The following is a 19,872-nucleotide window of genomic DNA, read 5'->3' on the forward strand; positions in this document are numbered from 1 at the left end:
GACAGAAGCTCTTTGAGGACAGAGGCCAGACCATATTTGCCTTTGGCTCCCAGAGCCTAGCTTTGTGACTGGCACACAGCAGGTGCCTGGTAAACACTTACTGACTGGAACCAAGCTTCCTGACCCTGGGTGGGGAGAAAAATCCAGTTTGGAGGCTGGTCGAGAACAGGTGATCCTGGCCACCTTTCTAGACTTTGCTGAACTAGTTTCTGTATGCACCAAGAGGGGAAGAGCTCTCACTCCCCCGGACTACCTGACCTAAGGCACAGGAAACATAGGGTCCCGACACCCACCCTGGTGTGTGCGGACTTGAGACAATGCAGAATCTGAAAGCCCTTTCCAAGAAGACTGGTAGCCATAAGAATGGAAAGTTACTTCACTGAAGAATTTTTCAAGGACTTGTAAAATCCATCAAGGTTTTAGAGATTAACTAGCATTAAAAGAAGTCTTAAAAAAAAAAAAAAAGAAAAGAAAAGGAGGAAGGGAGGGAATCTGTGCATGACAAGAGGCAAGGGAAGAGAGAGAGAGAAGGAGAGAGGCCTGCTTTTGGGCTATTCTATCCTAATCAAGAGTGGGGGGCCAAAGCACCCTGAAGCTACTGGCTCTCAAACAAAAGCTTCCTTTCTTTGGCCCTGAGCAGGTTATTCCATTGAGGGAGCAGTCAACAACAGTCCGGGACTCTCATCAAGTAGCACCAAACAACCATGCAGGTCACATTTTTCTAGAAATCAAATCCAGAAATTGTGATCACAAACAACACTCTAAGTGTGTCTGGTGTCGCAGATCATAGCACAAAATTGGTCTATTTTCTGAGTGAAGCCCGAGTCCTCCTGCATGCTGCTGGGAAACCCCTCAGGGACGTGCCCAGAGCAGCCACCAGGTGGCTCAAGTTAATGCAGGAGTTCAAAGGGGGCAGACCCCTCTCTCGAACCCACCCAGCCTGTGATGCCTGGGAGCCTGTGTCATTGCAGTCCCGAAATAAGCACGAACAGACTAAGGGACTGAGCTCCTGCTCTCAAAACAGCACACACCGCCGCAGAACACAGAGCATTCCGAAGCCTCACGGAGGCTGCCACATGCAGGGCCGTTCTGCAAGTCTATCCGCCTAAAACCGACATCCTTTGGTCATGTCAGAAATGAGGTCCCTGTGAGGACCTGCCCTGTGCTCATCTTCAAGCAGTGGCCTAGTTTATAATCAAATTCCAAAGTCTATCAAGGGCTCTTTAGAAGATCCAGGTGGTACCTTTTTACCAATGAACACCTGTAGAAATTGGGGCACCTGAGTGGCTCAGTGGGTTAAGCCTCTGCCTTTTGCTCAGGTCATGATCTCAGGGTCCTGGAATTGAGCCCCTCATCGGGCTCTCTGCTCAGTGGGGAGCCTGCCCCCCACCTCTCTGCGTACTTGTGATCTCTCTCTCTGTCAAATAAATAAAAATCTTAAAAATAAAGAAAAGAAAACCTGCAGAAATTGATCATGAACCCATATGACAAATAAAACCCAATTACTCCTGCCATTCTTAACCCTGCCCACTGGCCAACAATAAAGACCCAGTTCTCCCCAAGTTTAGGCCCAGTAACTCTAAGCAGGATCCCTCAGATGTTTTCATCGGAGGCAGAATGGAAGGAAGGAAGGAAGGAAGGTACCATTTGTGCCAATCTTCAAGCCTTGATATGAAACCATTTGTATACTGGGTTCTGTGTCACCTTTTATCAACACTCACTTTCTTTATGGCTTGCCTAAAAATATTTTATTATACTCCCAAGATAAATGAAGGAAGGCTTGAATGTACTGGTGCAGCTCTCCCACTGGATGCTAGGCTAGACGAATAGCATTTCCTTGCTAATAACTATAATTAAAGCCAAGAGCTTTAGTTAAGTACACAATTAACTTTGTAAACAAAAGCCCAAAGACGGGATGGGAATCAAATTTAGATTTTAAATACCCCATTTGGTAGACAAAAGCAAATGGTGGCATGGGCAGTTGGGCATTTCAACCTGGTCCGGTCCAGTGCACGGGCACATGGTGGCCTGGCCCTCGGCTCCGGGACACGTGCAGCACATCTCAAGAATGCCCCTCATACGCAGCCACAGAAAATTTCCATATTGATTACAACGGCTGCCTGGCAGATGGCACATATCCTGAGGAAAGGTGCCTTATTCGAATTCATGCACAGGTGCTCTCTGGGCTAGAAGGGAGAGTCTCTGAGCATGTCCCCCACCTTGTAAGTATTGGGCTGTTGACAAATGGGGACCTCCGGTCTCACTGGGGCCCCTTCCCCTGAGCCTGTGCCTTTCAATCCTTACACTAAAGCTCAATGAAATAGTCTTCATGGGCAGCTTCCTAACTCCTAACCCTCTTGGCTAGAGTGTCCCAGAAATGGTCAGGAGGTCAATTTTCAATCAAGAGCTTGATAGTCATGGGAACACCGTGCCTCTGATTACTTCACCTTCTTGGCCACAGTGCTGCAGAAACAATCAGGAGGTCAGTTTTAAATCAAGAGCTTGTTAGCCACTGGAACACCATGCCCGTGATTAGACTCTGAGACCAAGCGCCTGCTGTGCCACTTGGCCTCCTGGACTAGATCTGACGGGAGACGCGGGCGTGGGTAAGAATGACTCTGCGGCCTGACAGTTACCGTCTCTTTGAGGAGACAGACATCTGAAGAGAATGTATGGTGGTAGCAGTTTTGCTGAAGTTCTGGGAGTTCTCTATCCTATCTGAGGTCAGTGAGGGTGTCTGGCCCCTTGTGAGAAAGGAATCGGTGGTGAAGACATCTCATAAAATCTCAGAAAGTTTAGCACTCTGCAACACTTCAGTTAATTCGATGTTGATGTTTAAGTACCCTGATGACATAAATTTCTCCTTTCTAAATCCTAGAAAGAATCTCATCTTCAGAAAAGATTCTGCAGATGGCTTTTGATGCCATTTTACCATTTTATAATTAAACCTGTATAATTTATCACACTTAACACCAGATTCTTGCTCCAGTGCCATTAAAAACAGATTTGCAATTTGCTGTTAAGATGCTTCATTTTCCTATCACATGGGATTTTTCTTTTCACACACAAACGATGATATGGGGGCTGTCAGACCCTAGCACAGACAGGAAACCACCATCAAACCCACTGGAGAGCCCAAATCCAAGAGATTTCGTTTTTACTCATTATCGTACCTTATCAAACACTTAACAAAAGAGGCTCATAAGCCATGAATAAGAAATATGAACAGAACATCTGTGGAACTCGTTGTTTATCAAGGTTCTGAAAAATTTCCATTAAAATTCTGCTTTCCATATGTGTGTATGAAAAAGATTAGTTTCATTTTAAATTGTGCAGGTTGGAGTCTAAACAGGGTGCACCCCCTAGGGGCAGAAGTAACTTGATCTGGACGTCTGAGTGGCTCAGCGGTTAAGACCCTGCTCAGGTCATGATCTAAGGGTCCTGGGATTGAGCCCCACATCGGGCTCTCTGCTCAGCAGGGAGCCTGCTTCCCCACCCCCCCGCCCCCACCGCCTGTCTCTGCCTACTTGTGATCTTTCTCTCTGTTTCAAATAAATAAATAAAACCTTTAAAAAAAAAAAAAAGAAGTAACTTGATCCCCCCCAAGGCTTAACTCATCCCATTAGGCTCCCCATTAGGTGCCTGTAGCTCCCCCTCGATGCTCAACCCCTGTTGCCTTTTATTCCCCGTCATTCTCTAGGCAAGGTCTCCAAGCCCTTCCATCTTGTAGGATCACGATGTTACTGCTTTTGAGGCTTGGTTTTATTCTGATGGAACACCAAGGGACTGAAAATTATTTTTCACAAGAGACTGATGAGTCCAAAACCTGTAGGAGGAATGTGAAGTTGGACAGCACGGAGCACCTCCAACACCAACCGATGTGGCCGCTCTCACTCACAACAGTTTTCCCCACGCGCGGGAAATTGCTCCACATGCTCCTTACACTGTAAGATCTCCTTCTCCCGCCGCCACCACCTGTCCTGGTGGCTCTGCCCATAATGTTCTTACCCTCTCAACAAAGTGAGGACAGGGACTCAGTGCTCAGCTCCAAGGCCCAGGGTGTGTGTGTGTGTGCCTCGTCTCATCTTTCCCTGGCGAAAGATAAGCTGAACACAGTGAGATTTTCAACAATCATTTGTTAGCATCTTGCCCTGCTGAAAGCTGGGGTGGGTACCTTCCCCGCTTGATCTGATTCAGATGGGGACTTCCTGGAGCAGGCCCGCAGAGGGGCCAGCAACAGCTAAATCATCCCCATGAGGCAGCCCCGTTTTCAGATTCCTTCCAGTGAGAAGTCAGACTGCCGCGCTTAGGATGAGGGCTGAAGGTCACTGCTGGCACTTAATTACTTACTGAGTCTGTGAGATAAAAGATTTTGAATAAAAGCTGAATACCAGCTGACCCAGGACACCCCTGTGTCTACTGCTTTGCTCCCTTTAACTGTGTCCTCAGCTTCCGAGGATATGTCCCTCACCTGGTCAGCACACAAGGCTAAATGAGACAATGAAGTGAAATATTAATTACTGGGTCTGGTGGTGAGATTCTGTTCAGTAAGAGTAGTCCTTTGTTAGTTAGCATCTATGGGGAAAGGAGAGACAGAGACCACCCCAGGGTGAGGGTTTGGAGACCAGCTGGCCGAAGTGCAGAAAGCAAGGAGGTGCAAGCCAGAAATCCTTCCCGCTGGTCATTCGGCCTTGTGAATGCATCTCGATCCAAACTATGAGTGATTTGGGGGAAACATAACTGCTCTCCAAAACAGATGCCCTATTTTGCTCTTCAGGAGAACATAAAAAATCAAAATCAACTTAATTCAAATATAGCTGATGCTTGATCAACCCAGGCGAGAACTGCATAGGTCCATGTCTTACATGTAGAGCCTTTTGGGTAAATACAGCACATCACTGTAAATGAATTTTCTCTTTCTCATGATTTTCTTCATAACATTTTCTTTTCTGCAGCTTTCTTTATTATAAGGATGCAGTGTACAACACATGAAACATACAGAATAGGCAGTAACTGACTATTTATGTTAGGCCTCCAGTGGGCTCTTAGTGGTTAATTTATACATGAACTTTCCATGGAGGGATTGTTCAGGATCAACTGCATCATCCTTCTCTTAATTCATCTTGAATGAATGAGGCACTACTGAATAAACAAAATGTATCATGGCTGAAAGACACTAGGAGATGTAATTGGAAAAAATGAAAGAGGCATCTGGGTGGCTCAGTCCTTAAGCATCTGCCTTTGGCTTAGGTCATGATCCCAGGGTCCTGGGATCAAGCCCCACATCGGTCCTCCTGCTTGGCAGGAAGCCTGCTTCTCCCTCTTCCACTCGCCTTGCTTGTTTTTCCTCTCTCCCTGTGTTTCTCTCTGTCAAATAAATAAATAAAATCTTAAAAAAAAAAAAAAACAAAAAAAAAAACAGGAAAAAAAGAAAAGAGGGAAGTGCCAAGCACACAGAGGAAAATCCAAAAACTCAGAAACCTTTCCAGCATGGGGTGTAGAAAAAATGACTTTCTAAATTTACCTCTCCCAAAGTATACCATGACTAACAACTGTCTCAGACATCTGCTTCAGGAGAAAGCACGCCATATTGTCAGGGACAGATACAAAGTAGGTTCTCAGTAAAAACAAGATGGGTTTTGGCCAAGTATCGACTCTACCACTTCCAACATACAACTCACACGTCACTTTAAAGGTATATTTCTCCCAGAGGAGCTCAAAGCACTTGACGCCCACGTATCTCATCTAATAAGCTTTTGAAAACCACAATTACCAAGCTAGAGGTCATGGCAGAAACGGGAAAACAGCAGCTGAATTTCAGAGAACCAAGGCATCTAAAACAACTCAAGATCTCATGAATCTCTAGAACATCCCTGGGGTCAAACAGGTAGTGAGAAGAGTTATATATCCCAAGAGAAAACATCACCAAGGCCCTGAATTTTCATGATTTGCTCAGACTTACAGAATAAGGGATTGAATAAAAACTAGAATCCAAGTCTCCCAAAGTATATAAAGAACTGGAAATGTTTAGTGGATACAGAACAGACTTAAAAGAAACATGAGGGCTGTGTGGAAATAGCTCAAGGCTTGGGCTGTCGCCATCCCAAGAGGATGGTCAAATATCCTTGATTTAAGTCCCTAGGGAAACTAATCTAGAATCACCCCCAACACACGCACACGCACAAACACACAGAGTTTTATTTCTAAGTGTTCACTCATACCAGCCAAAATGGTCTCAAAATAGACGTGTTCACAAGAATGCAAGGGAAGAAATGCGTCTGAAGGGCTAGCGTGCCCACTTAGCTGCAAAATAAGGCGGACATTGCAGTGGTGCAGACTTGGACAGTTGTTCGTGTGGGGGAGTGAACTGCCTCAAGGGTACAGTATGTTCCCCATGTCCAGAAATGTCAAACATAAAGGTGAAATATCTCCCTGTGAAGATTCAGGGCAGGAGGACCAGTTAGGAGTCTACTACAGAATTTCGACCAAGAGATGGCAAGAGGCCTGAATTAGCACAGTACGGGTGGCAAAGTCAGGAAGGAAGAGACAGATGACAGAGATGTTTAGGAATAAAATCTAAGGCGTGACTGAGGAGATACGAAAATAAGGAATAAGGACACGGTGGGGGGAAGAGGCATGGGGGCTCCTGGGCAATGCTGAACCACCAACTCCCAACACAGAAGCACACGGGGAGTGGGTTTGTGGAAGAGGCTGCAGAGCCTGAGGTGCTTGTGGGGGTGGCTCACCAGGCCATGGGATCCAGGTGCTGTGTGGAGAAGGGCTGGACTCAGCGTGAGCTGGGGAATCCTTGGAAGGAGGGGGAGACTGTCTCACCTGCCATCTAAGAGATGGGTGTTGAGGACATATCAGAAGAGGGCTAGGGGATGCTAGCTTTTAAGAGAAACTGAAGATAGTGTCTTAGTCTATTGGAATGTCTGTAAAAAAAATACCATACACCGAGCGGCTGAAGCCACAAACATATATTCCTCACAGTTCTGGAGGCAAGTCCAAGATCAAGGTGCTAGCAGACTGGGTGTGTAGACAGCCTTCTTCTCATTGCATCCTCACCTAACAGAAGGGGCAGGAGAGCCGCCTGGGGTCTCTTTCGCAAGACCACTAATCCCATTCATAAGAGCTCCGCCTACCACCTCCTAATACATCACACTCGAGGTTAGGATTTCAACATGAGTTTTGGAGGGACACAAAGAGCTGGTTCTTAGCCATAGGGTGGGAGTGCTCCGGAACGATCCAGGGGAATAAGTAGCGGGTAGCGTCCTCGCCGATGAGAGAAAAGACTTCCAGGAAGGAAGAGCCAATAATCCCAAGTGCAGAAGAGTTCCAATAAAATCAGAATTGGATGGCAGCCACAGGACTCAACAAGGCTGCTGGTCGGGTGAAGGAGGGTGAGTGGCCATTGGGAAGTGAGGAAGCAGAGACGGTTCATCAGTTTTTGGTTGGAGGAAGATAGGGACCAGGAAAGGAAGACATGGAAATCAGTGGTATTTTTAGACTGAGAAAGACCAAAGCATGTTTATAAACTAAGAGGCAAGCAGTGGAGAAGGACAAATTGAAGGTCCCCGAGGACAGACTAATGCAGAGGAGTCTTTAAGGAGGGGGCGGTCATGGGCACAGGTGGCCGGGCCAGCCTGGGTTAGGGAGAGGGACACTTCATCCTCAGAGGAAGCGAGGATCTGGATCTGGATAGAGCTGTGGCTTGTGGAGGCAGGAGTGGGGACGGAAATACTGTGCCTGATGGTCTTAACTGCTGCTGTGAAGAAACAAGATCTGAGCGTTTCAAAAGGGCCCCAAGAGAAGGTGGAAGGAGGCAGACCAGCCTGAGCTGAGCAGGGACCAGCTGAGCTTTAAGGACACGGGAAAGAGTTGGGGGAGACGCTGGTTACGCTCCTCAAGCTCAGGCTGGGACCAAGGCCCCAACCTTCCGCACTCCCCATCCATACTGTTCACTGGCCCCCTGTCCTGCACTATCCATTCACCACCATCTCTCCTTCCACTTCGGCTGCGCCTGAGGTCCAGTGCCTGAGGCTCGCTCACGCTCACTCTCTCAGATCTCTCTGTCTTCCACCTACTGCCCCTTTAGCAGCCTCTCAGCATTATCTCCACCATGGAGTTCACTGACCCAGGGCCGGATTAATGCCTTGGTGCGGGGCTGCCCCCTGGGGGTTCTGCCTGCTGGGAGCCTACCGGGCACCACAGAGAGAGACGCTTGCACGCCCATCTCCCCAGCGGCCACAGAACTGCTCCCTCCACGGGAGCCTGCCGTGTCTCCCCAGCGCCCAGCAGCCCCTCGAGGCACACCCTGGGCGGTGCACACCCTGGGTGCAGAGGGCAGGAGAGGAGCTGATGAACTGTAAGTGGTGGTGGTGGGGGTGGCTCCTGGGTCTCTCAAATTCTGGGATTCTATCTTCCTGGTTCTTTGTGCAAACTGCTTTTGTAACAGCACATGTGTTTCAGAGGGGACACCAAGGAGAGCTGTCCTCTTTCAAACTAAAAGACTGATCGTAGCTCTTTTATGAGCTTGCAAAATAAGAGCCGTGACATTCTCGTGGCCAGAGCCAGATTCCAACAGTAGCCCCTGGGGCTGTGGACATGCAGTGGAGATCCAGATGAGGACGGAGATGCTGCAGTCCAAACCCATAAGGCGCCCTCCCCTCCCCTCCCCTCCTGTCCCCAACTAGGCAGCCCTTGTTTCCTCTGCTGGCCTGGAGACACCCCAGATATGCATCAGCTAAAAGACCCCAGAGCTGTCTCTGACATCTTTAAAGCCAGGGACAGGGCCCTGGGTCCTCCACGTGGTGCAGAGCAGGGAGATCTCTGTGGCCTGAGCACCCTGACTCTCCAGCATCCCCCGCCCCCCGATGTTTGGCACAGGCTCCGTTCTCTGTGGTCCTGGAGGTGATAAACCCACTAACAGAACTTTCCCAGGATCCCAGTCTCATTTCTGCTTCCCACCCACGTCTCTCCAACAAAAACAAGGCCTGGGCTGGGATCCAAGCTCTGGGGTCTGCGGAAAGGGGATGCCGGGACCCAGCCACCATCAGGCATGTCCTCCCTTTCCCTGATGCTGAAACCAGATCCCCCAAGCTCCCAGATGCCAATGGAATGCATTTAGGTCTCTTTAAAAAAAAAAAAAAAAAAAAAAAGCTGTGCTAGGCTTTTGGGGGGGGGGGCAGGAAAGATAAATGAGCAATTAGCAGCCTCCAGGGGGAGGGGCTGAGTCACTTTGAAAATGTATCTTCCAACTGGCCTTTTCCACCTTGCACAGCTCGTGCTGATGGTGCATCGGCCCCACTGACTACAGCAACTCAGGCCATCATCAACACCAGGACAGAGGAGAGGACTAGGACCCAAGCTGTCATAGTAGCAAACAGACCAAGGGACTGGCCACTGGGGAGGCAAACGGAACCGCAGCTCTGCCACATTCACACAGGAAGGCAGTTTCTAAAGAAAACAAGTTCCAGGAATACAGCCCTCGAGGGATGGGCAGATGGGACACCTTGGGCTGTAATGTGCAATCGGAGAGACTCCAAATCCTTTTTGTGGGGGCAAAGGAAACGACTGAAAGCAAAACACAGTGGTAGCAACAACCCGATTTCAGCTCTTCCCACTATAGAGCGCCAAGATGATCAAATCTACGCGTGGGAAAGCATGTGCTTAAAACCCATTGCCTTCTAGCCATGACTTCTCATTGATAAGACCACTGCCACTGGACTTAGCGGCTGGCCAGCCGAGACTCCTGTTGAGGCTCCTTCTGAAACCTGGCTATTCTGTCCTTGCAAGGTAACTCCCACCTCTTGGGTTAAAACCACACTGGTTTTTTCCTCAGGGCAGTCATTGGTAAAAGTGGCAAAATTCAGCTCCTTTCCCCCTGTCCCCAGACAAGAAAATCAGAGGCACAGTGATAAGAAGAAGAAGGGGTTTGTTTTTACTGCCAGTTCTAGAAATGGGATCTATTTATTTGTGCTTCTCACCAAATTCCTTCTGGGGTTCACAAGGGACCTAAAGGTGGTCCCACCACCGGCTGCAGGAGGATTACTGATTCTCCAAAAAGCAGTTCCACACAGCCCCCTCACCTGCCTGCCCCAGGCCTCTCCTGAAAACTGAGGTAGGCACTGTTTTTCCCCAACCACACTGCGCTGAAGTAGTCATCAGTATCATCTCATTTTAGGTGTCAATGGTCTTAACATGCTATCGTAGAAAGGACACTGGGCTTGAAGCCAGGTGAGGGTAGATGCCAGTTTCTAACCCTTGGTGCCCCACTAAATAATTCCAGGTACGTAGTTTCTCTGAGCTCCCGTTTATCCTCTGTGGGAAGGGGTAAACTCTCAACTTGGAGCACTCGTTTTGAGACTCCAGTAAGACAACTCACGTGCATTCCTTGTGAAGGGACTACCAAGGAAGCTGGAAAGACTTTTGCAAATGTAACAGAATGACACCATGATCCAATGCTCTTGTAGTAAGTCCTTCAAAGCCGGGGGCGGGGGGCGGGAGGGGGGCGCACCTCCACCACCGTCATTTACTGTCCCCGCCCCGCCGAAGAGTGCTCACGCCTGGATGGGCTACGAGAGTCGACGTTCAGGGTCTTTTGAACTGGAACGTGCCCCAGGAATGTTATGAATCAGTAATATCTTCACTCCAAACTCTTTTCCACTGGGCATAAGCAAAGTAGCCCTTCCTTTTGACCCTCAACATGGCCCGAACATCTCATCTCTGACCTCAGCTCCCTGGGGGCCAGCGAGGTCTGCACACCCTTAATTCTCCTCTCCCTTTCTTGCCACCAAACCCTTGAGCCTTTGTATGCAAGTCCACACCAGCCCCTAAATACTTTTTAAATTCCAGCCAATCTCTGCAAGTAAGATTTTATTCCCTCTAAGTGCCAGGGTGACTGGTCTATGTAATGAAGGAGCTTTTACATTTTTAGTTTTCTTCCCATACAACAAACACTATTAATAACATTCTAGTTTCTCCCGAGATAATATGGATTAGACCAAATGGAAAGTTACCATGGCTACCAGAGTGTTATTTTTGGTATGAGAAATTCATGCCAAGGGAAGCAGCCTACACGGTCACGAACTGGAGCCTTGTTTCCGCTTTGCTATCAGGCAATCAATCCCAATTTAATTCTGAAACCCTAATTGCAGCGGAAACTAATTATGAGTGGCAAGACCTGAAACCCCTAATTAAAGTCCAAGTCAATAAAGCGATGCAGTGTGATCACTGGGGCGACACTGGCAGGTACTGAGGCCCAGGGCGACTTTCTTCCCCAGGTGACTACTGAAATGAGACAGGGCAGGGAAGCGCACCCCGAGGCTCGGTGGGGGACCCTAAACTGGGTCTGGAAGCACCAGTTTCTGGTGAGAGAGCAAACCAGGTCCTCTCTCTGTGCTAAGAAGATGCACCAAGCTGGGGGCAAGGTGAGAAGCCCCGGGTGGAAGGGAGGTGTTTCTACGGCCGGTCGACCCCCAAGAGTGGTCAGGAGGAGGCCAGGGAGGGAGAAGCTGAGGGACAGCGGCACGCCATACATCACTGTGGTCTTCCTGTGCAGGCAGAAGGGACGGGGCATCCAAACAGAATCTCATCACTCAGACCCATTTATTTAGGGGCTGTTTCCTCACATACCAATGCTGACTTGCACTTTTCTGAATTAGCAGAGGTTGGCTTATGAAAGGACTTCTCTTAGAGTGAAATCCTACTGCCAACTGGAAGCACATGGTCCCTTTGGGACCTCCTGGTCTATCTTTGACAGCTTTACAACCCCATTAATGGCATGACTTCATCTACCCGACGCTAGAATGATCCATATTTAGGCCAGAAACCACACGGTCCTCATATCACCCCACTGAGCTCCAGGATAGAGAGGGCCTCTTCAGTCAGGGAGGAAACACTTTTAACTGATGATTAATTGCTCATCCCCCTCCAAACTCCTTGACAAAGAGACAAAAACGAACTTTGCTAAATGGTTAGAAAGCTTCTCTGAACACTCCAACAGGGCAGTAAAATCAGAAGAAACCTAACCTCTTCTCGCTCAGTGTCTGTTTTCCTACAAAGGGCTCTTTCTCCCTTTAGCAGGTTTTCCTGTTACATTTTCCGGAGAGTTCTTTTAAGCATTATTGAGAAGGAAGCAGAACATCATAACTCTGCTGTAGCTCTTTCAATTGCACGAAGTCAGTCAGTCCCTCAGGAGACAGAGCTCCACCATCGGGAGGGGGGAGAATTTCATGAGACTTCAGATTTCTATTTCCCACGAATAAGGGAGGGCTGTGGTCAAGCTAACGGCTGATGGCGATTTTTTTCCAAGGCAGACAAACCCTGCGGATCAATGAGAGCCTGTATTAATCCTCATTCTTAGTGTTGTCCCAGGCAGGCAACACAGAACACAGGTCTCGTCTTGAATTAGTCAAATGAGGTTCTTTGAGGATTTTCATCAAAATAAACAGTGTTCCGACGTATTACGCAAAACCTTTGGCACTGGCGTCTCGTAACAAAGGTTCCAGATGAGAGCAATAAAGACAAGGCGGTTCCAAACACTGAAATTGTTTTGGAACCTGGCTGAGATTGGAGAGAAGGTATTTCGTGGCTTCTGTGGGTTCTAGACACTACTGACTTCATGCCCCAGCCAGCTCACAGTCACGGCGAACAAGGGGAGAGAGAGCGATGCAAAGACAGAAAGAAGAAAAACAGGTCCATCCTACTGAGTTACTTTGGTATAGAATTCCACCCAGGGAGACTGAAAGTGTCCTGAAAAACAGAGCTTCTTCCCCAAACACAGAATCGGAGCCCCCCTCTGTGCAGCTGCGTTCCGTTTCCAGGGGAGGGAGGCCCATTACGGGGGGCTTAGCAAGATCTACCCACCAAACAAAGTGCCTCTGCTCCATGGCCAGCAGGCTGCAAACTTTTTCTGGGGCCTTTTAGAAGACTAACACTTTCAGGTCTCCCCAAACAATCTCCAGTGCATCTTATCTCAAAGCCGCACCTACCTTGGCTCCAAGGAATGACCGGCGGTGATAGAAGCAGCACAGGGCCGCCGACAGGGCGTGGAAGGCATTGCATTCCTTAGGCATCTTGCAGTGTCCAGTCCCTGGACCACACACTTTTTCTTTAGGGCTGAAAGAAATGGGGCTCAGGCGTCAGAGCCCCAGCCCCGCCGCGGCAGCCCTGCTGCTCCTGCCTGAGGTCCAGCGGCCGGGCAGGGGAGCAAGCCGCTCACTCCTGCTCACAGGCCAGGCTGGGACTTTTCCCCTCCGCTGAAGCCAATACGATCCGCTCATTCAATTCTGGCAGGCTGGACACCAGCCTGCCATGCACACAGTGCCAGAAATTCTCATGTGACCAGACTCGCTTTCTGATGAAATTCTAACCTCTCCTTGAAGAGCTTTGGGCTTTCGCTGTCCCCTCAATCTAGAGACCCGGCAGAAATCATTAACCCCCGCAGAGAGCCTGTCCTTCCCCAGGCCAGGGCACCAGGCAATCGGCTCCCGGAGTAGGGATCTGTATGCTTGTCACCCCAGCAGCTAAGGGTTAAGGAAGCACACATCACACCACCTTGTGATGAGACAAAGGCTCCTTTGAGAAAAGGACCTAAAAGGTGACTGGGGTGTAACTTCTCCTTTGGACCAATCCTAGAAGTCTGAAGACACAGGAACAGGGTCCCCATCCCCACTCTCCCAGCCCACCCGCGGCACTGTTTATTTTTAATTAGAATGCTCCTGGCAGCCAGTTTGTAGCTGATAACGTTGGCACAGCCATCACCGTGGGTAATACGGTCTTCTGGTGTTTAATTAGCACGTCTGTCAGCAAACACCCTGGGCGCCCCACACCATCCCACCTGGCCGAGCTGTCTGCTGGGAGGCTGGGGGTCAGGCTGTATACCCTCTTCAGACTCAACTCTTTGTCCCACTTCCCTCCTTCACTTCGAATACTTCATCCAGTGGTCCTCTCTGGCTAACCCGGATCCAGCGCTCGGACCAGGCGGCACACGCAGCCAAGCCAGTCTCCTGGCCTAAGAGGCCCTTGCGCCCACCAAGAGCCTCCTGTGACCTTTAGGGAACTGCTTCTCTTTTTGCATTCCAGCCAGAGTGGATGCTCAACAATTCTGGTTTTTATCAAACCCAGGTTCCTGCCTGTAGTTCTCCCTCTCCTGCTGTTTCAGATGTTACCTTTCTGTGGCTTCGGCCACTCAAAATTGGAATGTGTCCTGAAGCTTGCTCAAACTTCACACAGGCAGAAACTTGTAACGAGGAAGAAACAGAACCCATTCAGTCCAGAAAGGAACAACACCAGATGAGGCATGAGGGAGGTATGAGAAATATCCAACAGGATTAGTGTCAAATCCTCAGGAGGCCTTGGCCTTTGGACTAGGTCAAGTCGGCCTGTAAAAATAGAGACTTGTTTGTTCAATGCCTGTGAGCAGCCTCTGTGCCTGAACACAGCCTGAAGGGGCAGAGGGGCAGCCCTAATAAATACAGAGGATGTGGAGACAGAGCCACAGAGGGTCTGTCGCCACAGCAGTGATGGGGGAGGGGAAGCTGACTTCCTCTGTGATCCCTCAGTCCCTGTCTTCTGTGATTTTGGAGGCCAGATGCGTAGTCCTGGGGGCTCCACCCCAGGGAAGTCCACCCAAGAACCTAGAAGCAAGCATCAAGGGTGGTAGAGGTCACAGGGCCCTTGGAGATGGTCCAGTTGGTGGGTCGATACTGTCCTCCAAGATCCATATACTGTATCCATGAGCAAGCGTTTGCTGTTTGCCCTGGTTTCTATTAGAAAGGGTTCAAAGGTAAGTCCTCTTGAGCAGCGAGGGCCCATGACCTGTAGGGATGACTCATCCCTGAGGCCTACAGCCACCAGGTAAGGCGCCCAGTGTTTACCTGCTCAGCCCCACTGCCAGGAGACATGCTCTGCCAGCCTAACAAACTCCCCCAAGGGGCTACAAAAAAGCACCATCCCCAGTGTGGGATGAGGAAAGAGAGCAGCTCCTTAAACCCCACACAGAAATTCAGAGAGATTGGCCAAAGCTTTTGACCTCATACCCTCCCCTCAGAAAATCTGAATGGAGTGCACTCCTGAAAGAAATATGCAAATAATGCAGACTTGTAAATGACCAAGAATTATGTCATCAAGTGCTCTGGGGCCAGGGAAAAAGCGACACAAGAAAAAGACCCTCAGGTCACTGTAGAATCATGGTTCTTGTCACTTGAAGCTTTCTCGGTCTACTCTAAGAAATGTCCTCCAAATGCCCAAAGAATTGGTTGTCAGGATTAAAGAAGGGGCTAATCTTATTAGGTAACTGTTTCCTAAGCACTTTTTTTTTTTTTTTAAAGATTTTATTTATTTTATTTGACAGAGAGAGAGATCACAAGTAGGCAGAGAGGCAGGCAGAGACAGAGGGGGAAGCAGGCTCCCTGCTGAGCAGAGGGCCCGATGCGGGGCTCGATCCCAGGACACTGAGATCATGACCTGAGCCGAAGGCAGCGGCTTTAATCCACTGAGCCACCCAGGCGCCCCACCTAAGCACTTTTTAAAAACAGATTTGAGAGAGAGAGAAAGAGAGTGAGCCTGCACATAAGCGGTAGGGAGGAGCAGAGGGAGAGGGAGAGAAGCAGACTCCCCAATGAGTGCAGAGCCCAATGCAGAGCTTGATCTCATGACCCTGAGATCATGACCTAAGACTAAACCAAGAGTCCAATGCTCAACTGACTGAGCCACTCAGGCACCTTGTTACTTTTTAATTTTTCTGCTCCACAGCAAAAATAATTTCTGAAACATCACTCAAAGGTATTAATAAATTTCTCCTGAAATGGCCAAGGAGTGAGACTAAAATAATGCATCGCTGTTGCAACGAAAGACAGTAACCACATGAATTTGCAAAGTGCCCTTTACTGACTTGTTATGTTTTTCAATATCTGCATCCATAGTGATCAATTCTCCCACATTCTCCCGTCAGTGATTATTCTCTTCCAGTTACAAAGAAACTGAAGACTAGGACAGCATGTCACTCAGCAGAGAACGGACAAAGGACTAGGGATTCTAGCGTGTGATTGCAGAGTCTGGTATGTAATCACAAGGAAACACAAATGAGAGATTTTTTTTAATGTCTTATAGTTAAACCCGTAACTCACACAGCCCCATGAAAAGGCGGTGACCTGGGGCAGGGGGTCACTCTCTGATGATTTGCTGCATGTGATTTAAGACCAAATTTGGATTCAGAATTTTCTACACACCATGCTCTTCGCAGGACAGGGGTCAGCATCTCTAGTGCAGCCCCAGGGACTGATAGGGAGTGGTGCTGGCAGCACCCACAACTCTGGGGAAACTGTGCTCTTTAGCCCCCGCCCCTCCTGGAAGACTTATTCCTTGGTACCACGGGACACACCTGTGGAGAAAAACCAGAGCAAGGCAGCCAGGTAGACCCCTTAGGGAGATTCCCATGCCTTCAGGTCAAATGCTGCCCACCCCATCTGGGAAGAGGTTTAAAGGAGGCCGGAGGAAGGCCCCTGCTCAGTGCCGTTTTCTCCTTGGGCAGCCCTAATACTAACCTGCCCTATTTAGTAACCATGGAAACAGGAGCTGCCTGCCAGCCATATCCCACACATCCCTGCTTCCTGTCAGCAGCAGCCCTTAGGTTGAGAGAGGCTGAAAGCGTGCAAGAGACCCTCCCCAGAGAGCCAGCGTCCTCACTAGAACATCAGGCTCCCAGTGAGGCCGCCCCTCTCTCTAACCCGGCACTGGGGGAAAAGTCTATTGGGGAAAAGATGTGCCCACCAGGTATTTGCTTTTACCTGTTTCAGGGCAACTGGGAAAACAAAGCTGCCAATAATCTGCCATTCTCCTCCCCACAGCCAGCCCAGAACCAAGGCATCAAGCCTGCCGTGCACTGAGGTGCTCTTTTTTTTTTTTTTTAAAGATTTTATTTATTTATTTGACAGGCAGAGATCACAAGTAGGCAGAGAGGCAGGCAGAGAGAGAGGAAGAAGCAGGCTCCCTTGCGGAGCAGAGAGCCCGATGTGGGGCTCGATCTCAGGACTCTGAGATCATGACCTGGGCCGAAGGCAGAGGCCTAATCCACTGAGCCACCCAGGCACCCCCACTGAGGTGCTCTTGGTCATGGTCTACCAGTCCTGTGGACACTGACCCTGCCCACAGCGGGCAGCATACTGTCACCAGAGGGCACCGGTCCAAAACTGCAAGGGCTGGCTCATCCTTGCCCACAGGGACACACTCAGAGCACGAGTCAAGGGATGAACACTAGTCCTGGAGGTCAAAACAGCTCAACCTCTTATAGCAACCAATGAGACTCTACCCTCTCAGCAAGGTCTCTCTCTCACCTGGCTTTTTGGCTCCACTAAACCCTGGTGATCAGACTCCCTTGAACAAAAACAGCTTTACTAAGCTAGGGGGTAAAACCGATGCTACTACCATATCCATTTCCCCAGGCTTCCTAGGAAAGCCGGAAGATTAACGTGGATGGGCCCACTCCTAAATATCCAAGACTGCCCTCTACAGGTTTGGCCCTTTGAAAAGCAGGGAGGCAAATGCCTGGGGAGGAGCCCTGGGCCAGAAAAGGTGTGTTTCTCTGCAGCCCTGTCTCCCAAAACTTCCCAGATGCCTGGCCCTATCTGGCAGGCAGGTCTGCATGATTCTGAGCACAGGAAACCTGGAGGGAAGCAGGGTAGTGGAGGAGGGGCTCTGAGCGTCCACCCTCCCATAAAAGCCACAGGACCTGGGGGATTGAGGAGAATTTGCTGGGAGACCACTGAGGACGAGGATCAGCTGTCAGGGTTCCCCTCACGCCAGACTGGGCAGCTATAGGAGCTGCCGAAGAGCGCTGGACCCATTTTTCTGTATTCATATGCAGTTTATCTCTTGCTCTAGACGGGAATGCACCCTGGACTCGGCAGGAGGAGGGTGGGAAGCACTGGCCTGGCCCTCGGGGCCGCTGTGTGTATTGCTGTTCACTTACGCCAGGGAATACAGAGGGTGCACTGAAGTGCGCTTGCCGGGCAGGGCTCCGTCCGACAGTCCCCCCAGATTCCTCAGGGGGCTGAGAGTATGGCTGTTAAGTGGCCTCCTTCCGGAAGCGGTATTGATCTGCCTACTGCATCAACAAAGGAACTAAGGGCAGTACTCAACAAACACACTTCTCTCTACGGGGTCTTACCCCCGTACCCTCACCCCGCCCAGTAAATTCCCTGTTCTCTAACTGGCTATTAAAATTGTAGAACTGACCATGGGGAGCTAAATCAGGTCAGGGCCCAGCCCGGACCTCGCCATCTTGCTCTATCACATAGAATTCCACCCCATGCGGCCCTCTACCACCACCTACTTCCTGGTATCACCCCAGAAATCCTAGGTTACACAAGCATCAAAGCAAAATGAAAAGAACAAGCATGGGGCATAACCCCAGCCTCTCCACCGGCAGGCTCACACCGCCTCTGGCAGTCTCTGTCTTTCTTCAGATCCATGAAAACCATCGACCCTCCTCCCCTAGCAAAAAGCACGTACTGTAATGCTTTATGTGTAATTTTAGGGAATACCTTGTCCCCTGAAGCTCAGCCATACGACCCTGGGAGTCTTATTCATCTGAGATGACCTAGCCTGTCCCCGCCTTCTCCCACTCTACCCTCACGGTGTGTGCTCCTTACCCAGAGCTGGCGTTTGCTTTTTTGGTCACTGTAATGCCTACATTTTCCATGCTGCACACTCTCCTTTCCCCTTTCTTCCACTTGGGTAAGTGTGAGCTATCTAAGCAACTAAGAGGGGCCACAAATGCTCCCTCAGACGTCCCTCCCATGCAGACCTGCAGAAAGGGGCCGAGGGGTGTCGGCAAAGCCAGAACACCAGGAAGGCTCCCCAGCCAGGACCAGCTGCACTGTCTCCCATCTCCCCTGCCCCCGGCTCCCCCATTTCATGAGCACTTCTGCAAAATGACATCTTCTGAAACTGAGCTGTGAGACACAGATTTGCATGTCTCAGAAGCGACAAGGAGGTAGCAGGTTAGAAGGACAGCCAGGGTGGTTTCAAGTCTTTGCTACTCAGCTAGTGAGCTTAACCTCTCTGAGCTTAAGCTTCCTCCTCTAGTTGACCAGGTCTTTGTGAGGACCAGGTAAAATAACCCATAAAGAGCTGGGCATCCGACACAGAGTAGGCACTGAGCAAATGTGAGCCTCCCTTCCCCATTAGGTCCTCCTGAGGGACAGATGCCCCACCTCACCCACCTGTGGGGCCTGAGAGCCACGCCCCCGCTGCAGCCCCAGCCGCTGACCTACCCGGCCCCGCTGCAGCCCCAGCCGCTGACCTACCCGGCAGGCTGGTACAGCCGTGATCTTGAAAGCCAGGGAGCAATGAGGAGGTGTTTAAGAGCGGTCTCAATCTTAAAATATTTCTAGCTTTCAAATTTTAAGATCCCATATTAAAATTGCACATATGGTTTTAATCACACTTGCTCAGATGTCTCAGATGATTTCCTACTCCAGAGCTGTTGTCATTTGGAGAGTTGTTTGTTTTAACAGGCGGCATGTATGTCCACAGCATCTGCCTACTTGGCCTTGACCCAGGGGAACTCCTGGCCCATCCACAACTACTGAGCTCTCGCTATCACACCCCATCCCCGCCAGTTTGACCGGAGAACCTGTAGCCCCCTAACAGGATCTGGGCCGCACCCCTCCTTCCACCATGCCCCCACACTGAGCTGGCTGCTGCAGAGCTGGGCTTCTGCCTTCGTCCTGCCCGATGCTCCTCCAACCTCACCCCCTTGCCTAGCCCTCCAGGGTCTTGCCCTAGGACTAGACCTTCCACAGGAGACCAGAGGCCCCCAGAGGACCACCTCCCATGGACCCCACGCCTTCATTCTTCATTGGC

At 49.9% G+C, this 19,872-nt stretch overlaps 1 protein-coding gene across 3 annotated transcripts in view; it reads right to left on the bottom strand.

Annotated features, from left to right (window-relative positions):
- The window catches only part of BCAR3 (BCAR3 adaptor protein, NSP family member), a 110,138-nt gene that overhangs the window by 38,241 nt on the left and 52,025 nt on the right, over positions 1-19,872 (bottom strand). Inside the window, exon 1 of one of the 3 annotated variants that reach the window (XM_059375434.1) lies at positions 12,996-13,214. The exons of the other annotated variants lie outside the window; for them this stretch is intronic. Within the exon in view, the coding sequence (XP_059231417.1) occupies positions 12,996-13,079 (84 nt within the window). The 5' untranslated portion in view covers positions 13,080-13,214. Of the gene's footprint in view, positions 1-12,995; positions 13,215-19,872 lie in introns of those variants that run through there. 3 annotated transcript variants of the gene reach the window in all.

The sequence above is a fragment of the Mustela nigripes genome, chromosome 14 (assembly GCF_022355385.1).
Source record: "Mustela nigripes isolate SB6536 chromosome 14, MUSNIG.SB6536, whole genome shotgun sequence".
NCBI lineage: Eukaryota > Metazoa > Chordata > Mammalia > Carnivora > Mustelidae > Mustela > Mustela nigripes.